We start from the raw sequence: 18,979 nt of genomic DNA on the forward strand, positions 1-18,979 counted from the left end.
TGGTCCATTCCTGATGAAGAACATTTCAGCGATAGAAGGGGAGGCCAACATGATACCAAATCTTGGAGCACTAATCTTAGGATTCAATGTCAGGGTTATTTAGTTGGGAGAAATGTGGGCTTAAAAGAGATGTGATCAAAGTTTTTAAAATGCTGAAGTGATTGGAATATATTTGAGTTAGAAAAGGTTTTTGAAATGAAGAGAGAAAGTAAGAGTAGCTTTATGTCACTGTAACTTTTTGCTGAAGAGCTACAGAAATGACACAAAGATGCCGGCTAAAAAATTCGAAAAGAAACTACTTAATTGTTACCTTTCAAAAAGGTAGATTTGTTTATACAATTCTTCAGTTTGTTCTGACTTTAAAATAAACAAAATATTTACAGGTATGTGATAATACTATATTTCATTGCTTAAGGTCATCTTAAGAACTCTGCAGAGCAAGGCTGTTTATAATGTTCCAGCATTTATGCTGCACAGCTAATAACCTTATTAAGACTGCAAACAATGCAAGTGTAATATGATAGGAACATTAGTGATATCAAATAGAATATTTGGCTGAGGTTGAAGCACAGGGTCATAAACATGGAGAGAACAGGAGGTCAAGAAACCCAACAGTATCTTTTTTTTAAAAAAAAATCCCTTCCAGTTTCTCTGAAACAGCTGGTATGTATTGTGCATAAGCTTCATTTAAAATAATCCATGTTTGTTCTTGCGCTCACGATTAATAGTGCTGTATTAGACAAAATTCAAATCATAAACATCAGCTTGCATGGTTAGAAGCCTTACCTTTAGAAGTATAGAGGAAGGAAGCTGATTTATATTTGGTGGTTCAGATTCCACTCTTAAGTCTTTCAAGTTTTCATGGGGGAGACGTTCATTGTCTTCGGGTCCCAAAGGGGACACTGGACATTGCAGCAGAGAAGAGCAGTCACCCATGTTTCCCTGAAGCCCCACGTGTGTGCATTCTGCTGTGGAAGTAGGCAAAGTACATACAGGCACAGGACACTGTGCTATGTCATTATTTAAACCAGTCTCAGGAACTCCTTCAACTGCAGAACGAGGCAGTTTGCGAGGTGCGCACGTTTGTACTCCAGCACATTTACGTTTGCAAACTGGCATCTCGGAATAATCTGATGACACTGTTCTAAACAGAGGTGGCCCAATCAGTTTTGCTGGAACACTGGAAAGTAAATTCTTGCCCTGTTCTTCCCAGATAGCAAGTTCCTTGGGAGAAAGAAGAAACTTAGCACACTCCTCCGTAGTGGTCAGTGCGGCGTATCGCTCAGCTAGTTTGGATGCACTTTCAAACTGATCTTCATCAAGAGAAGTATTGTGAACTATGAAGCACAACATACAAGGTCCACGAAGAAAGCAGTTCTTTCTAATTTTCCGTCTTCTTTTCTTCACACACTTACCATTTTTTGAAAGAAAATGGCCCATATAGAAGACTCGTGACCTTCTCTAATATATTTCTACAAAAGAAAAATCGAAAGTGAAAAGCACGAAAATTTCATAGGTATAGATAATGTACACAACATATTCATCATTCAACTGCCCTTGTAACTTCAAATTATAACAAGTTCCTTACGTAGAATATACAACACAGAAATAGGCCACTTTGCTTCACTCAAGCCTCCCTCCCATCTTTCATCATTTAACTTTATCAACATAGCCCTCTGTTTCCTTCTCCCTATATGCTCACCTAGTCTCCCTTTAAAGGCATCTTTTCACTTCAAATACTCCCTGTGGTGAAAGAAACCATAGGTTAAAGAATCTTAGCACACTCCTCTCTAATGGTCAGTATGGGATACTGTTCTGTTAACTTGCAAAATCTCTGAAAGCTTTTGTCACAGCCATCGCATTTGTAAATGCAGTATTTTCTGCTTCGCACTTAGTAAACTTCCAAAGGTGTAATGGTGTTAACTATTTTATATTAACACATTTCAGTGTAAACCCACAATGCTGATTTATCTCTTCACTGAATTCACTTTAAGGACACTGATATACTCAACTGACATGACAGCAGCTTCCTAAAGTTCAATATATTACAAATTTCAAAACCTGACTATGATATATTGCTGACTGCTACCATTCAAAAGCCCAAAGGTTGAGACACAAACTGACGCGCATAGCTAGCTTCTTTTCTACTGCATAGAACATTAAAATTACATTTCCACTGTCACTGCTTTACTAATACAGAATGGATCTGAAATTTACTGTCAATAAAATTATTGGCACAATTAGACCTTTAACACTAATTTCTCATAATTGCACTTTTAAATCCTTTCAATACAACCCGTCTACCCCAAACTACTAAGTTGACACGGTGCTCAAATCCTGCACATCATGCTCTCTCTTCCAGTCAAGAAAAAAAACTTTTGCAGAGATACAGCATTGAGACAGAACACAGACATTAATAAAATTGGGTAACCTCCACCTCAAAATTAAAAACCTATCAAGATTTAATTGCATCCATAAAATCTGACAACATTCCATAATACAAGTATCTAAACAATAATGGCATGCAGAATTTATTTCATCTGTACTCCGAAAAACAGATACAAAGCATCTGTATGCTTAAAAAGTTGTTAGCACTGGTTGACTTCCATAGCAGTTCAAACATTAAACTTCTGATTAAAGGTATGATGCCATTGGTAGTTGGTGGGGAGAGGTAACAAGAATAGGGAAGCAACAAGTGCAAGCCAACTGTTCCCAGGGCAACAAAGAAAGGATAAAATGGAAGAAATCTCTTCAGGTCACTTGCTCATCTCCCAACATCAATACTATAAAGCAGCACTGACAGACACCTGGGAGAAGGTAATATACCCAGTCTTTCAGCTAGGAAATGATGCAAGGCATGACCTAGCGGGGGAACAAAAAATCTTTCTTTTGGGCCTCCTTATCTCGAGAGACAATGGATACGCGCCTGGAGGTGGTCAGTGGTTTGTGAAGCAGCACCTGGAGTGGCTATAAAGGCCAATTCTAGAGTGACAGGCTCTTCCACAGGTGCTGCAGAGAAATCTGTTTGTCGGGGCAGTTGCACAGTTGGCTCTCCCCTTGCGCCTCTGTCTTTTTTCCTGCCAACTACTAAGTCTCTTCGACTCGCCACATTTTAGCCCTGTCTTTATGGCTGCCCGCCAGCTCTGGCGAACGCTGGCAACTGACTCCCACGACTTGTGATCAATGTCACAGGACTTCATGTCGCGTTTGCAGACGTCTTTAAAGCGGAGACGTGGACGGCCGGTGGGTCTGATACCAGTGGCGAGCTCGCTGTACAATGTGTCTTTGGGGATCCTGCCATCTTCCATGCGGCTCACATGGCCAAGCCATCTCAAGTGCCGCTGACTCAGCAGTGTGTACAAGCTGGGGATGTTGGCCGCCTCGAGGACTTCTGTGTTGGAGATACGGTCCTGCCACCTGATGCCAAGTATTCTCCGGAGGCAGCGAAGATGGAATGAATTGAGACGTCGCTCTTGGCTGACATACGTTGTCCAGGCCTCGCTGCCATAGAGCAAGGTACTGAGGACACAGGCCTGATACACTCGGACTTTTGTGTTCCGTGTCAGTGCGCCATTTTCCCACACTCTCTTGGCCAGTCTGGACATAGCAGTGGAAGCCTTACCCATGCGCTTGTTGATTTCTGCATCTAGAGACAGGTTACTGGTGATAGTTGAGCCTAGGTAGGTGAACTCTTGAACCACTTCCAGAGCGTGATCGCCAATATTGATGGATGGAGCATTTCTGACGTCCTGCCCCATGATGTTCATTTTCTTGAGGCTGATGGTTAGGCCAAATTCATTGCAGGCAGCTGCAAACCTGTCGATGAGACTCTGCAGGCACTCTTCAGTGTGAGATGTTAAAGCAGCATCGTCAGCAAAGAGGAGTTCCCTGATGAGGACTTTCCGTACTTTGGACTTCGCTCTTAGACGGGCAAGGTTGAACAACCTGCCCCCTGATCTTGTGTGGAGGAAAATTCCTTCTTCAGAGGACTTGAATGCATGTGAAAGCAGCAGGGAGAAGAAAATCCCAAAAAGTGTGGGTGCGAGAACACAGCCCTGTTTCACGCCACTCAGGATAGGAAAGGGCTCTGACGAGGAGCCACCATGTTGAATTGTGCCTTTCATATTGTCATGGAATGAGGTGATGATACTTAGTAGCGTTGGTGGACATCCGATCTTTTCAAGTAGTCTGAAGAGACCACGTCTGCTGATGAGGTCAAAGGCTTTGGTGAGATCAATGAAAGCAATGTAGAGGGGCATCTGTTGTTCACGGCATTTCTCCTGTATCTGACGAAGGGAGAACAGCATGTCAACGGTCGATCTCTCTGCACGAAAGCCACACTGTGCCTCAGGGTAGACGCGCTCGGCCAGCTTCTGGAGCCTGTTCAGCGCGACTCGAGCAAAGACTTTCCCCACTATGCTGAGCAGGGAGATTCCACGGTAGTTGTTGCAGTCACCGCGGTCACCTTTGTTTTTATAGAGGGTGATGATATTGGCATCGCGCATGTCCTGTGGTACTGCTCCCTCGTCCCAGCACAGGCAAAGCAGTTCATGTAGTGCTGAGAGTATAGCAGGCTTGGCACTCTTGATTATTTCAGGGGTAATGCTGTCCTTCCCAGGGGCTTTTCCGCTGGCTAGAGAATCAATGGCATCACTGAATACAAATTTTCAAATCAACAGACTTGTGCCTTGTTAGTAGTGGACAGGCTTTGGGGACTCAGGATTTGGGTTACTCACTGCAGAATTCCCAGTCTCTGACCTGCTCTTGTAGCCACAGTATTTATGTGACTGCTCCAGTTCAGTTTCTGGTTAATGGCAATCTGGAAGACGCTAATAGTGGGGATTCAGCGATAGTAATGCCATTGAATGTCAAGGGGAGATGGTTATTGGAGATCGTCATTGCCTGGCACTGAAGTGGCAAGTAACATTCATGTTACACACCAGTCTAAACCTGAATGTTGTCCAGGTCTTGCTGCATATGGACACAGACTGCTTCAGTATCTGAGGAGTTGCGAATGGTGCTGAACGCTGTGCAATCATCAGCAAAAATCCCCACTTCTGATCTTATGATAGAGGGAAGGTCATTGATGGAGCAGCCTACGACACGACCTGCAGCAATGCCCTGGGCCTGAATAATTGACCTCCAACAACCACAACCATCTTTCTTTGTGCAAGGTATGAATCCAACCAGTTGAAAGTTTTTCCCGATTCCCACTGACTTCAGTTTAGCTAGGATTCCTTGATACCACACTTTGTCAAACACTGCTTGGATATCCAGGGCAATCACCCTCACCTCACCTCTGGAGTTCTGCTCTTTTGTCCAAGTTTGGACCAAGGCTGCAATGAGGTCAGGAGCTGGGTGGCCCTGACAGAACCCAAACTGAGCAGGTTATTGCTGTTGAACTGGCGCTTGATCGCATTGTCGACGACATCTTCCATCACTTTGCTGATAATCGAGAGTAGACTGATGAAACGATAATTGGCTGGGTTGGATTTGCCCTGCTTTTTGCAGACAGGACATACCTGGGCAATTTTCCCACATTGCCAAGTAGATGCCAGTGTTGTAGCTGTACTGGAATAGCTTGGCTCAGGGCACAGCCAGTTCTGTAACACAGGTCCTCAGTACTATAGCCGGGATGTTGTTGGGGCCCATATCCTTTGCAGTATCCAATGCCTTCAGTCATTTCTTGCTATCATGTGGATTGAATTGGATTGGGTGAAGACTGACATCTTTGATGCTGGGGACCTCAGGAGGAGACCAAGATGGATCATCCTTTTAATTTAATTTAAAAGGTTAAGTCATGGCAGGAGAGCTCAAAGCCGTGGCGTGCTCCATGTCGGAAGCCAGGAACAATTCCAGTGCCCGGGACCAGCATGTGTGCAGGAAGTGTGTCCAGCTGCAGCTCCTGGAAGCCCAGGTTTCAGAGCTGGAGCAACAGCTGGGGAGCATCCACGAGGCAGAGAGTATTGTGGATAGCACATATAGAGAGGTGGTTACACCGCAGGCTCAGATCCCACAGACAGGAGGGGAATGGGTGATCACCAGGCAGAGCAAGAGGTCCAGGCAGGCAGTGCAGGAATCTCCTGTGGCTATTCCCCTGCAAAACAGATATACTGCTTCGGATACTGTTGGGGGGAATGGCCTCTCAGGGGAAAGCAGCAACAGCCCAATTCGTTGCACCATGGTTGGCTCTGCTGCACAGGGGAGGAGTAAAAAATGTGGGAATACAATAGTTATAGGGGATTCCATTGTAAAGGGAATAGATAGGCGTTTCTGTGGCCACAAAAGAGACTCCAGGATAGTATGATGCCTCCCTGGTGCTAGGGTCAAGAATGTTTCAGAGCGGTTACAGGACATTCTGAAGGGGGAGGGTGAACAGCGAGTGATCATGGTACACATTGGTACAAACGACATAGGTAAAAAAACAATGAGGTCCTAAAAGCAGAATATAGGGAGCTAGGAAGTAAGTTGAAAAGTAGGACCTCAAAGGTAGTGATCTCAGGATTACTACCAGTGTCACGTGCTAGTCAGAGCAGAAATAGCAGGAAAGATCAGATGAATACGTGGCTGAAGAGTTGGTGTGAGGGGGAGGGTTTTAGATTCCTGGGGCAATGGGACTGGTTCTGGAGGAGGTGGGACCAGTACAAACTGGACGGGTTACACCTGGGCAGGACCGGGACTGATGTCCTAGGGGGAGTATTTGCTAAAGTGGTTGGGGAGGATTTAAACGAAAATGGCAGGGGGATGGCAACCTTTTCAAGGAGTCAGAGGAAGGGGGGGTTCAAAGACAAGAACATAAGACAGTAAGGGGAATAAGAAAAGTGATAGGCAGAGAAATCAAGGGCCAGAATCAAAAAGAGACACAGTGAAAAATATTGGGAAGAGGACACGTAGTGTTAAAAAGACAAGCCTCAAGGCTTTGTGCCTTAATGCACGGAGCATTCACAATAAAGTGGATGAATTGATTGCGCAGATAGATGTAAACGGGTATGATGTAGTCAGGATTACGGAGACATGGCTACAAGGTGACCAGGATGGGAAATGAACATCCAGGGATATTCAGTATTTACTAAGGACAGACAAAAAGCAAAAGGCGGTGGAGTTGCATTGCTGGTTAAAGAGGCAAGTAACGCAATAGTGAAGAAAGATATTAGCTCTGAATGTGGAATCTGTATGGGTAGAGCTGAGAAACACTACGGGGCAAAAAACGTTTGTGGGGGTTGTATACAGAACCCCAAACTGGAGTGGTGATGTTGCGAATGGCATTAAACAGGAAACTAGAGATGCATGCGATAAAGGAATATCTGTAATTATGGGTGACCTTAATCTGCATATAGATTGGGCAAATCAAACTAGTCACAATACCGTAGAGGAGGAATTCTTGGAGTGTATACGGGATGGTTTTCTGGAACAATACATTGAGGAACCAACGAGAGAACAGGCCATCCTAGACTGGGTATTGTGTAATGAGAGGGGAAGAATTGACAATCTAGTGGTGGGAGACCCCTTGGGAAGGTATGAGGCGCGAGTTGGCCATGACGGATTGGGAAATGTTACTTTAAGGGATGACAGTGGATAGGCAATGGCAAACATTTAAATAGCGCATGGATGAACTGCAACAATTGTTTATCCCTGTCTGGCGCAAAAGTAAAACGGGAAAGGTGGCCAAACCATGGCTTACAAGGGAAATTAGAGATAGCATTAGATCCAAGGAAGAGGCATATAAATTTGCCACGAAAAATAACAGACTTGACGACTGGGAGCAGTTCAGAATTCAGCAAAGGAGGACCATTGATTAAGAAGGGGAAAATAGAATACGAGAGCAAGCTTGCGGGGAACATAAAAACTGACTGTAAAAATTTCTATGGGTACGTGAAGAGAAAAAGATTGGTAAAGACAAATGTAGGTCCCTTACAGTCAGAAACAGGGGAATTTATTATGGGGAATAAAGAAATGGCTGACCAACTAAATGCATACTTTGGTTCTGTCTTCACAAAGGAGGACACAAATATCACACCAGAAATGTTGGGAAACACAGGGCGTAGTGAGAGGGGAACTGAAAGAAATCAGTATTAGCAGAGAAATGGTGTTGGGGAAATTGACGGGATTGAAGGCCAACAAATCCCCAGGGCCTGATGGTATGCATCCCGGAGTACTTAAGGAAGTGGCCCTAGAAATAGTGGATGCATTGGTGGCCATCTTCCAAGATTCTATAGACGCTGGAACAGTTCCTACAGATTGGAGGGTAGCTAATGTAACCCCACTATTTAAAAAGGGAGCTAGAGAGAAAGCAGGGCCAGTCAGCCTGACATCGGTAGTGGGGAAAATTCCATTAACAAAGATTTTATAGCAGAGCACTTGGAGAACAGTGGTAGAATCGGACAGAGTCAGCATGGATTTACGAAAGGGAAATCATGCTTGACAAATCTACTAGAATTCTTCGAGGATGTAACTAGTTGAGTTGATGAGGGGGAGCCAGTGGATGTGGTTTATTTGGACTTTCAGAAGGCTTTCGACAAAGTCCCACATAAGAGATTAGCATGTAAAATTAAAGCGCATGGGATTGGGGGGTAGTGTATTGCGATGGATAGAAAATTGGTTGGCAGACAGGAAACAAAGAGTAGGGATAAATGGGTCTTTTTCCGAATGGCAGGCAATGACTAGTGGGGTACCGCAGGGATCGATGCTAGGACCCCAGCTATTCACACTATATATCAATGATTTAGATGAGGGAACTAAATGTAATATCTCCAAATTTGCAGATGACACAAAACTGGGTGGGAGGGTGAGTTGTGAGGAGGATGCAGAGAGGCTTCAGGGTGATTTGGACAAGTTAAGCGAGTGGGCAATTGCATGGCAGATGCAGTATAATATGGATAAATGTAAGGTGACCCACTTTGGTAGCAAAAACAGGAAGACAGATTATCTGAATGGCTATAAACAGAGAGGGGAATATGCAGCGAGACCTAGGTGTTCTCGTACACCAGTCGCTGAAGGTAAGCATGCAGGTGCAACAGGCAGTAAAAAAGGCAAATGGTATGTTGGCCTTCATAGCAAGAGGATTCAAGTACAGGAGCAGGGATGTCTTGCTGCAATTATACAGGGCCTTGGTGAGGCCACACCTGGAATATTGTATGCAGTTTTGGTCTCCTTATCTGAGGAAGGATGTTCTTGCTATAGAGGGAGTGCAGCGAAGGTTTACCAGACTGATTCCTGGGATGGTGGGACTGACATATGAGGAGAGATTGAGTCAATTAGGATTATATTCACTGGAATTCAGAAGAGTGAGTGGGGATCTGATAAGAAACCTATAAAATTCTAACAGGACTTGACAGGGTAGATGCAGGAAGGATGTTCCCGGTGGTGGGGGAGTCCAGAACCAGGAGTCATAGTCTAAGGATACAAGGTAAACCTTTCAGGACTGAGATGAGGAGAAATTTCTTCACCCAGAGAGTGGTGAGCCTGTGGAATTCGCTACCACAGAAAGCAGTTGAGGCCAAAATATTGAATGTTTTCAAAAAGGAGTTAGATATAACTCTTGGGTCTAAAGGGATCAAGGGGTATGGGACGAAAGTGGGAACAGGCTACTGAGTTGGATGATCAGCCATGATCATAATGAATGGCGGAGCAGGCTCGAAGGGCCAAATGGCCTACTCCTGCTCCTATTTTCTATGTTTCTATCCACTTGACACTTTTGGCTGAAGATGGTTGTAAATGCTTCAGCCTTGTCTTTTGCAGTGATGTGCCGGGCCCCTCAATCATTGAGGATGGGGATATTTGTGGAGCCTCCTCCTGTTAGTTGTTTAATTGCCCACAAGCATTCACGACTGGATGTGGCAAGACTGCAGAACTTTGATATGATCCGTTGGTTAGCTTTGTCTATTGCGTGCTGCCTCTGCTATTTGGCATGCAAGTAGTTCTGTGTTGTAGCTTCACCAGGTTGACACCTCATTTTTACATATGCCTCGTGCTACTCCTAGCATGCTCTCCTGAACTCCTCACTGAACCAGGGTTGATCCCCTGGCTTGATGGTCATGGTACAGTGAGGGATACGCCAGGCCATGAGATTACAGACTGAGGTTGAAAACAATTCTGCTGCAGTTGATGGTCCACAGCCCCTCAAGAATGCCCAGTTTTGAGTTGCTTGATCTGTTCTGAATCCATCCCATTTAGCATGATGCCACGCAACAAGAAAGAGGGTATCCTCGGTGTGAAGACAAGACTTGTTTTCACAAAGATTGTGCGTTGGTCACTCCTACCAATACGGTCATGGACAGATGCATCTGCAACAGGCAGGTTAGTGAGGACGAGGTCTAGTAGGTTTTCTCACTCTTGTTGGTTCCCTCACCACCTGCAGCAGGCACTGTCTGGCAGATATGTCCTTCAGGACTCGGCCTGCTCAGCCAGTAGTGGTGCGACCGAGCCACTCTTGGTCATGGACATTGAAGTCCCCTTCCCACAGTACCTTCTGTGCCCTTACTACCCTTGGTGCTTCTTCCAAATGGTGTTCAACATCGAGGAGAACTGGTTCAGCAGCTGAGGGAGGTCAGTTGGTGGTCATCAGCAGGAGGTTCCCATGTTTGACCTGATGCCATGAGACTTCATGGGATCCGGAGTCAATGTTGAGAACTCCCAGGGCAACTTCTTCCTGACAGTATGCCAATGTGCCACTGCCTCTGGTGGGTCTGTCCTGCAGTGGGACAAGACATACCCAGGAATGGTGATGGTGGTGTCTAGGACATTGGATGCAAGATATGTTTCCGTGAGTATGACTATGTCAGGCTGTTGCTTGACTACTCTTTAGGACAGCTCTCCCAATTCTGACACAAGTCCCCAGATGTTACTAGGGAGGACTTAACAGGGTCGACAGGGCTGGGTTTGCCATTGTCATTTCTGGTGCCTAGTTTTATTCCTTTTCAACTTGTGTGTAGTGGTTTTTTACAACTGCATGGCTTGCTCGGCCATTTCAGAGGGCAGTTAAGAGTCAACCACATTGCTGTAGGTCTGGAGTCACATGTAGGCCAGGCCAGCCAAGGACGGCAGATTTCCTTCCCTAAAGGACAGGGCGGCGCAGTGGTTAGCACCACAGCCTCACAGCTCCAGCGACCCGGGTTCAATTCTGGGTACTGCCTGTGTGGAGTTTGCAAGTTCTCCCTGTGTCTGTGTGGGTTTTCTCCGGGTGCTCCGGTTTCCTCCCACAAGCCGAAAGACTTGCAGGTTGGTAGGTAAATTGGCCATTATAAAATTGCCCCTAGTATAGGTAGGTGGTAGGGAAATATAGGGACAGGTGGGGATGTGGTAGGAATATGGGATTAGTGTAGGATTAGTATAAATGGGTGGTTGGTGGTCGGCACAGACTCGGTGGGCCGAAGGGCCTGTTTCAGTGCTGTATCTCTAAAACTAAAAACTAAAACTAGTGAACCAGATGGGATTTTACGACAATCAATAGGAGTTAGCCTGAGTCTAGTCCAGTGACATTTCCATTATGCCACCGTCTCCACTCCCAGTCGGTCCTAGTCATGCTTGTTCTGTAGCCTGCACATGTCACATTATATAATATAGTTGGCCACAAATTTATCTCGTTTCTTAGCCTTTCTTCAGCTAATGATCTATTTCAAAGTTTCCATTCTGTGCTCAAATCACTGCAGGAGCACCAAAACTATCCTGATTAAAGGCAGCAACAATATATCTTGCCAACAACCAATTTCATTCATCACATCACCTCTGCGGTCCACCAGTGGCAAAGTCCTCTCGTGGTTCCATTATGACCTGTCCCAACATCACCATTACATTGTCTTTCCATACACAAAATCTTCTCTCGTGTGCCTCAAGATTCTGTCCTTGTCTCCCTCCTATTCCTTGTATACATGCTTCCTCTGTGATAAGCAAGGAGTCAGTTTCCATATTTCATTTGCATCACCTAATTTTACCATTCGTCACCAACCTTAACTCCAAACTGTTGCATGCTTTCTGACATCAATTTATGGGTGAGACAGAAAATTCTCCAGCTAAGCATTGCAAGAATCTCCCAGTGTCTCCCACCCACCCTCCTCCTCTAACCAAAAAAAAGGACTCTGGTGTGTTGATAAGGTAAGCTTTTTATTTAAAAAGTTCAGTCCGTCGGATTGCCAAGCGAACAAGTTTTGACTTTTTTTTTTCGTTTGGTTTTTCAGTAGATTTGTTGGGAATCTAGAATTGTGGGAATGGAGGTAAAGGCAGTTGTATGTTCCTCCTGCAGAATGTGGGAGGTAGGGGTCGCCAAGAGTGTCCCTGCTGACTGCGTCTGCGGGAAGTGCACCCAACTCCAGCTCCTCGCAGACCGCGTTAGGGAACTGGAGCCGGAGCTGGATGAACTTCGGATCATTCGGGAGGCGGAGGGGATTATTGACAGGAGTTATAGGGAGGCAGTCACACCTCAGGTAAAAGAAGTAGGTAGATGGGTTACCGTCAGGGGAAGGAAAGGGAACCAGCAGGCAGTGCAGGGATCCCCTGTGGCCGTTTCCCTCAACAACAGGTATACCGTTTTGGATACTGTTGAGGGGGACGACTTACCAGGGGTAAGCAATGGGGTGCAGGTCTCTGGCACAGAGTCTGTCCCTGTTGCTCAGAAGGGAAAGGGGAAGAGGAGCAGAGCATTAGTCATTGGGGACTTCATAGTTAGGGGAACAGATAGGAGGTTCTGTGGGAACGAGAGAGACTCACGGTTGGTGTGTTGCCTCCCAGGTGCCAGGGTACGTGATGTCTCTGATCGTGTTTTTGGGATCCTTAAGGGGGAGGGGGAGCACCCCCAAGTCGTGGTCCACATAGGCACCAACGACATAGGTAGGAAGAGAGATGGGGATTTAAGGCAGAAATTCAGGGAGCTGAATTCAGGGGTGGAAGCTTAGAGCGAGAACAATCAGAGTTGTTATCTCTGGGTTGTTGCCCGTGCCACGTGCTAGCGAAGAGAGGAATAGGGAGAGAGAGGAGTTGAACACGTGGCTGCAGGGATGGTGTAGGAGGGAGGGTTTTGGTTTCCTGGATAATTGGGGCTCTTTCTGGGGTAGGTGGGACCTCTACAAACAGGATGGTCTTCACCTGAACCAGAGGGGTACCAATATCCTGGGGGGGAGATTTGTTAGTGCTCTTCGGGGGGGTTTAAACTAAATCAGCAGGGGAATGGGAACCTAAATTGTAGTTCCAGTGTACAGGCTGTTGAGAGTAGTGAGGTAGGGGATAAGGTTACAGGGACGCAAGAGGGCACTGACAAGCAAGAACTTGGTTTAAAGTGTGTCTACTTCAACGCCAGGAGCATCCGGAATAAGGTGGGTGAGCTTGCAGCATGGGTTGGTACCTGGGATCCTGATGTTGTGGCCATTTCAGAGACATGGGTAGAGCAGGGGCAGGAATGGATGTTGCAGGTTCCGGGATTTAGATGTTTCAGTAAGAACAGAGAAGAGGGTAAAAGAGGGGGGGGTGTGGCATTGTTAATCAAGGAAAGTATTACAGCGGCAGAAAGGACGTTTGAGGACTCGTCTACTGAGGTAGTATGAGCCGAGGTTAAAAACAGGAGAGGAGAGGTCACCCTGTTGGGAGTTTTCTATAGACCTCCGAATAGTTCCAGAGATGTAGAGGAAAGGATAGCGAAGATGATTCTCGACAGGAGTGAGAGGAACAGGGTAGTGGTTATGGGGGACTTTAACTTTCCAAATATTGACTGGAAATACTATAGTTCGAGTACTTTAGATGGGTCTGTTTTTGTCCAGTGTGTGCAGGAGGGTTTTCTGACACAGTATGTGGACAGGCCAACCAGGGGCGATGCCACATTGGATTTGGTACTGGGTAATGAACCCGGCCAGGTGTTCGATTTAGATGCAGGTGAGCACTTTGGCGATAGTGATCACAATTCGGTTAGGTTTACCTTAGCGATGGGCAGGGACAGGTATATACCGCAGGGCAAGAATTATAGCTGGGGGAAAGGAAATTATGACGCGATTAGGCAAGATTTAGGATGTGTAGGATGGGGAAGGAACCTGCAGGGGATGGGCACAAACGAAATGTGGAGCTTATTCAAGGAGCAGCTAATGCGTGTCCTTGATAAGTATGTACCTGTCAGGCAGGGAGGAAGTTGTCGAGCGAGGGAGCCGTGGTTTACTCAAGAAGTTGAAGCGCTTGTCAAGAGGAAGAGGGCAGCTTATGTTAGGATGAGACGTGAAGGCTCAGTTAGGGCGCTTGAGAGTTACAAGCTAGCCAGGAAGGATCTAAAGGGAGGGCTAAGAAGAGCAAGGAGAGGACACGAGAAGTCATTGGCGGATAGGATCAAAGAAAACCCTAAGGCTTTCTATAGGTATATCAGGAATAAAAGAATGATAAGAGTTAGAACAGGGCCAATCAAGGATAGTAGTGGGAAGTTGTGTGCGGAATCAGAGGAGATAGGGGAAGCGTTAAATGAATATTTTTCGTCAGTATTTACAGTAGAGAAAGAAAATGTTGCCGAGGAGATTACTGAGATACAGCCTACTAGGCTAGATGGGATTGAGATTCACAAGGAGGAGGTGTTAGCAATTTTGGAAAGAGTGAAAATAGATAAGTCCCCTGGGCCAGATGGGATTTATCCTAGGATTCTCTGGGAAGCCAGGGAGGAGATTGCAGAGCCGTTGTTGTTGATCTTTATGTCGTCATTGTCGACAGGAGTAGTGCCGGAGGACTGGAGGATAGCAAATGTTGTCCCCTTGTTCAAGAAGGGGAGTAGAGACAGCCCTGGTAATTATAGACCTGTGAGCCTTACTTCGGTTGTGGGTAAAATGTTGGAAAAGGTTATAAGAGATAGGATTTATAATCATCTTGAAAAGAATAAGTTCATTTGCGATAGTCAGCACAGTTTTGTGAAAGGTAGGTCGTGCCTCACAAACCTTATTGAGTTTTTCGAGAAGGTGACCAAACAGGTGGATGAGGGTAAAGCCGTGGATGTGGTGTATATGGATTTCAGTAAGGCGTTTGATAAGGTTCCCCACGGTAGGCTATTGCAGAAAATACGGAAGTATGGGGTTGAAGGTGATTTAGAGCTTTGGATCAGAAATTGGCTAGCTGAAAGAAGACAGAGGGTGGTGGTTGATGGCAAATGTTCATCCTGGAGTTTAGTTACTAGTGGTGTACCGCAAGGTTCTGTTTTGGGGCCACTGCTGTTTGTCATTTTTATAAATGACCTGGATGAGGGTGTAGAAGGGTGGGTTAGTAAATTTGCGGATGACACGAAGGTCGGTGGAGTTGTGGATAGTGTCGAAGGGTGTTGTAGGGTACAGAGGAACATAGATAGGCTGCAGAGCTGGGCTGAGAGATAGCAAATGGAGTTTAATGCGGAGAAGTGTGAGGTGATTCACTTTGGAAGGAGTAACAGCAATGCAGAGTACTGGGCTAATGGGAAGATTCTTGGTAGTGTAGATGAGCAGAGAGATCTTGGTGTCCAGGTACATAAATCCCTGAAAGTTGCTACCCAGGTTAATAGGGCTGTTAAGAAGGCATATGGTGTGTTAGCTTTTATTAGTAGGGGGATCGAGTTTCGGAGCCACGAGGTCATGATGCAGCTGTACAAAACTCTGGTGAGGCCGCACCTTGAGTATTGCGTGCAGTTCTGGTCACCGCATTATCGGAAGGATGTGGAAGCTTTGGAAAGGGTGCAGAGGAGATTTACTAGGATGTTGCCTGGTATGGAAGGAAGGTCTTACGAGGAAAGGCTGAGGGACTTGGGGTTGTTTTCGTTAGAGAGAAGGAGGAGGAGAGGTGACTTAATAGAGACATACAAGATAATCAGAGGGTTAGATAGGGTGGATAGTGAGAGTCTTTTTCCTCGGATGATGATGGCAAACACGAGGGGACATAGCTTTAAGTTGAGGGGTGAAAGATATCGGACAGATTTCAGAGGTAGTTTCTTTACGCAGAGAGTAGTAGGGGCGTGGAACGCCCTGCCTGCAACAGTAGTAGACTCGCCAACTTTAAGGGCATTTAAGTGGTCATTGGATAGACATATGGATGAAAATGGAATAGTGTCGGTCAGATGGTCGGCGCAACATTGAGGGCCGAAGGGCCTGTACTGCGCTGTAATGTTCTAATGTTCTAAAAAAAAAGAATAAACGCATTCTGCTCGTTTCACAACAGAACATCCGCATATTTGCCAATTCAAAAGCACTCCCCGACGATTCACTCAGGCTGAACCAACAGGAACCAACTTCTGTGTGTTGCTCAACACAAACCTGAGCATGAAATCCCACATCCAGTCCATTAATAAGAACACCAATTTCCACCTCAGAAATACTGCCCACTTTGATTCCCAACTTACCCCTGCTGAAATCTTGATTGCACCTTGGTCACCTCCAGGCTACATTTTTCTAATAACCTCCCTCTTAGTCAGCCTTGGACTCCTGGACACCACACAATCGCCACTGTTTTCTGCAATCATGATCATCAAGATTACTAGCTTCATTAGCGTAATTTTTTTTAACAGTATATATTGTCACGTAAGACTATCAGATCGCTATAATATGGGCTGCTTTACACACCAGAAAGGAAAGTGGGAGAAAATTCCTCCCCAGTTCATTTTAGATTTGCACAGCCAATTCATGGCACCACCTCCAAAACTTGATCCTACTTCCTGGGTTTGAATGATGAAACACATTGACAATCCTGCATCGCAATGTCGGCATGACTTGGTGCCTTTATAGGTTGGCAAATATTCGGGTGGTGGAGGACTGGGACTTGGTGCAGTATAGGGTACAGGCAGCAGATATTCAGATAGAATTTAACTTTATAGAGGGTAGTGAATGCAAAGCAAGGAGTGTACTGGAACAGATGGGTTGAGGTAGGGGAAAAGCTAGGCAATGGTTAGAGAGATGGAAGTAGGCAATCTTAATAAAATAGGGATCAGAAGCTCAGTTCAGGGCCAAATACAATACCAAGGCTACAAACTGTCTGCTTCAGCTCAAGACATGGGTTTGGGAGGAGGATGGTGTCATTGGCGAGGATCGAGTTTACGGCGGGGGCAGAAGATTATGGATTCAGTCTTCTTAATGTTTCTCTGGAGGAATATCCAACTCAGCAGTGTCAATGTCAGCCTTACAGACCAACAGCACAGAAGCAGTGAAGGTGTCAAGGGAGATAGGGCTGGCTATCATTAGGGTACATGTGAAAGCTGACTCCACGTGCACAGCAGTTCAATGGCAATGGGGTTGATGAAGCAGGAGGTGGGTCTCATGGACAAGAGGAGATCAAACAAGGTATGAGAAGAGATGAAAGAGCAAGGAGACAGACTCAGGTTCAAAGTTGGGTAGCGGGGACCAGAGGGAAGGCAAGTTTGATTGGTAAAGGGAAGGGGAAAAGCAACAGGGGCAGCTGAATGGAGTCTCCACCATGATGAGAAATAGTTTCTTGAGCTCCTCATAGTGGTTAAAGGCAAGAGTGAAGGGGCAGTAGAGAGGACTTTCAGGAGACAGTTAGAAGTGAAGAAAAGCCAGGGCTTATCTTTGTTCTCCAAAATAATGCCAGAGTAATGGATGAGTTTGGTAGAGGGGAGTGACTGATGGTTAACCCAGTTGTGCACTGTATACACTCAAGTCTGTAACCCTTGTAATTGAGGGAGTGAAGACTGAAGAACAGTAAAGATCTTGCCGAGAACATCAAGGGTGGACGCGAGGAAACAGCTAAGCAAACTAATTGCTGCAGGGTTATCATGCCTAAAGGGCTAGACTTCTGGGAGTTTAAAATTCATTCTTAAACCAACCAGCAGTAGGTATACATCAGTAATATAAAAGAAAAATACTGCAGGTGCTGGAAATCTGAAACAAAAATAAGAAATGCTGGAAATACTCAGTAGGTCCGGCAACATCTGTGGAGAGAGAAGCAGAGTTAATGTTTCAGGTCAGTGACCCTTCATCCCAACAGTTGACTAGCTCCAGCGTTTCTCGTTTTTGTTTCAGGTATGCAACAGTATTATCTGACCCCTCAGCTTTGGATTTCCATTCTTAATTTGAACAGGAAATGCATCACCTTCACTATTCCCCAATGAGAGTCACTATGAAGCAGAATCCACAAATTCACCGACATAGCATAATTTTCATATATAGCCACTCTGAAATGTTTCAAACAATTCTTATAAGCTGATGCTGTCTGTTTTAAGAAATCAGTGACAAAAGCAGAGGTGTAAAATATCCACTATAGTAATATTTGACATTGTACCATACATAAACCATTTTTCCATATCCCCTCATCCCCATTTTCTACATTTATCAAAGGACAGTCAAGTTTCTGACCCCTGACGATAATTAAAATGTCATGAACATGTGCAGAAAATAATCAAATTGGCTAATGGAAAGTTGGCCTTGATATCTGGAGGATTGGAATGCAAGTGGTGGGGAGGGTGGGTGCATAGACAGAAGTTATGCTACAGCTATACAAAGCCCGGTTTAGACCACACATGTAGTACTGTGAGCAGTTCTGGGCATCACACCTTCGGAAGGATATACGGGTCATGGAGGAAGTGCTGCGTAGAGTTACCAGAATGACACCTGCATTCAGGGTTAAATTACAAGACATTACACAAACTCGGGTTGTGCTCCCTGGAATTTAGATGGCTAAGGAGAGATTTAATCAAAGTTTTCAAGATATAAAGGGGACCAGATGGGGTAGATAGAGAGAAACTATTTCCATTAATTGGGGAGTCTAAAAATTATAGCCAGATCTTACAGGAGTGAAATTAGAAAACACTTCTCCACCCAAAGAGTGGTAGATGTTCGAAACTTCTCCTCAAAAGGCAATTGATGTGAGATCAATACTTAAATTTAAAACAAACTCAGAGATTGTTAAACAAGGTGTCAAGGGATAGGGGGCAAAGGCGGGTATACGGACTTCGGTCGCAGATCAGCGACGATCTCACTGAATAGCAGAACAGGTTCAAGGGGCAAAATGTCCTATGCCTATGTTCCTATCAGCAAACCTTTTATTCTGAAGA

General features: G+C 45.3%; 1 protein-coding gene across 9 annotated transcripts in view; it reads right to left on the reverse strand.

The window, feature by feature from the left end:
- Window positions 1-18,979, reverse strand: part of fbxl17 (F-box and leucine-rich repeat protein 17) — an 878,768-nt gene that overhangs the window by 850,094 nt on the left and 9,695 nt on the right. For 6 of the 9 annotated variants that reach the window (XM_068029789.1, XM_068029788.1, XM_068029790.1 and 3 more), the window contains 2 exons: window positions 16,316-16,425; window positions 787-1,472 (listed from right to left, as the gene is read on the reverse strand). In XM_068029789.1, the coding sequence (XP_067885890.1) occupies window positions 787-1,440 (654 nt within the window). In that variant the 5' untranslated portion in view covers window positions 1,441-1,472; window positions 16,316-16,425. Of the gene's footprint in view, window positions 1-786; window positions 1,473-1,702; window positions 1,744-16,315; window positions 16,426-18,979 lie in introns of all 9 variants that reach the window. The other 3 variants (XM_068029793.1, XM_068029792.1, XM_068029791.1) reach the window with 2 other exon arrangements.

The sequence above is a fragment of the Heterodontus francisci genome, chromosome 4 (genome assembly GCF_036365525.1).
Source record: "Heterodontus francisci isolate sHetFra1 chromosome 4, sHetFra1.hap1, whole genome shotgun sequence".
Classification (NCBI taxonomy): Eukaryota; Metazoa; Chordata; class Chondrichthyes; order Heterodontiformes; family Heterodontidae; genus Heterodontus; species Heterodontus francisci.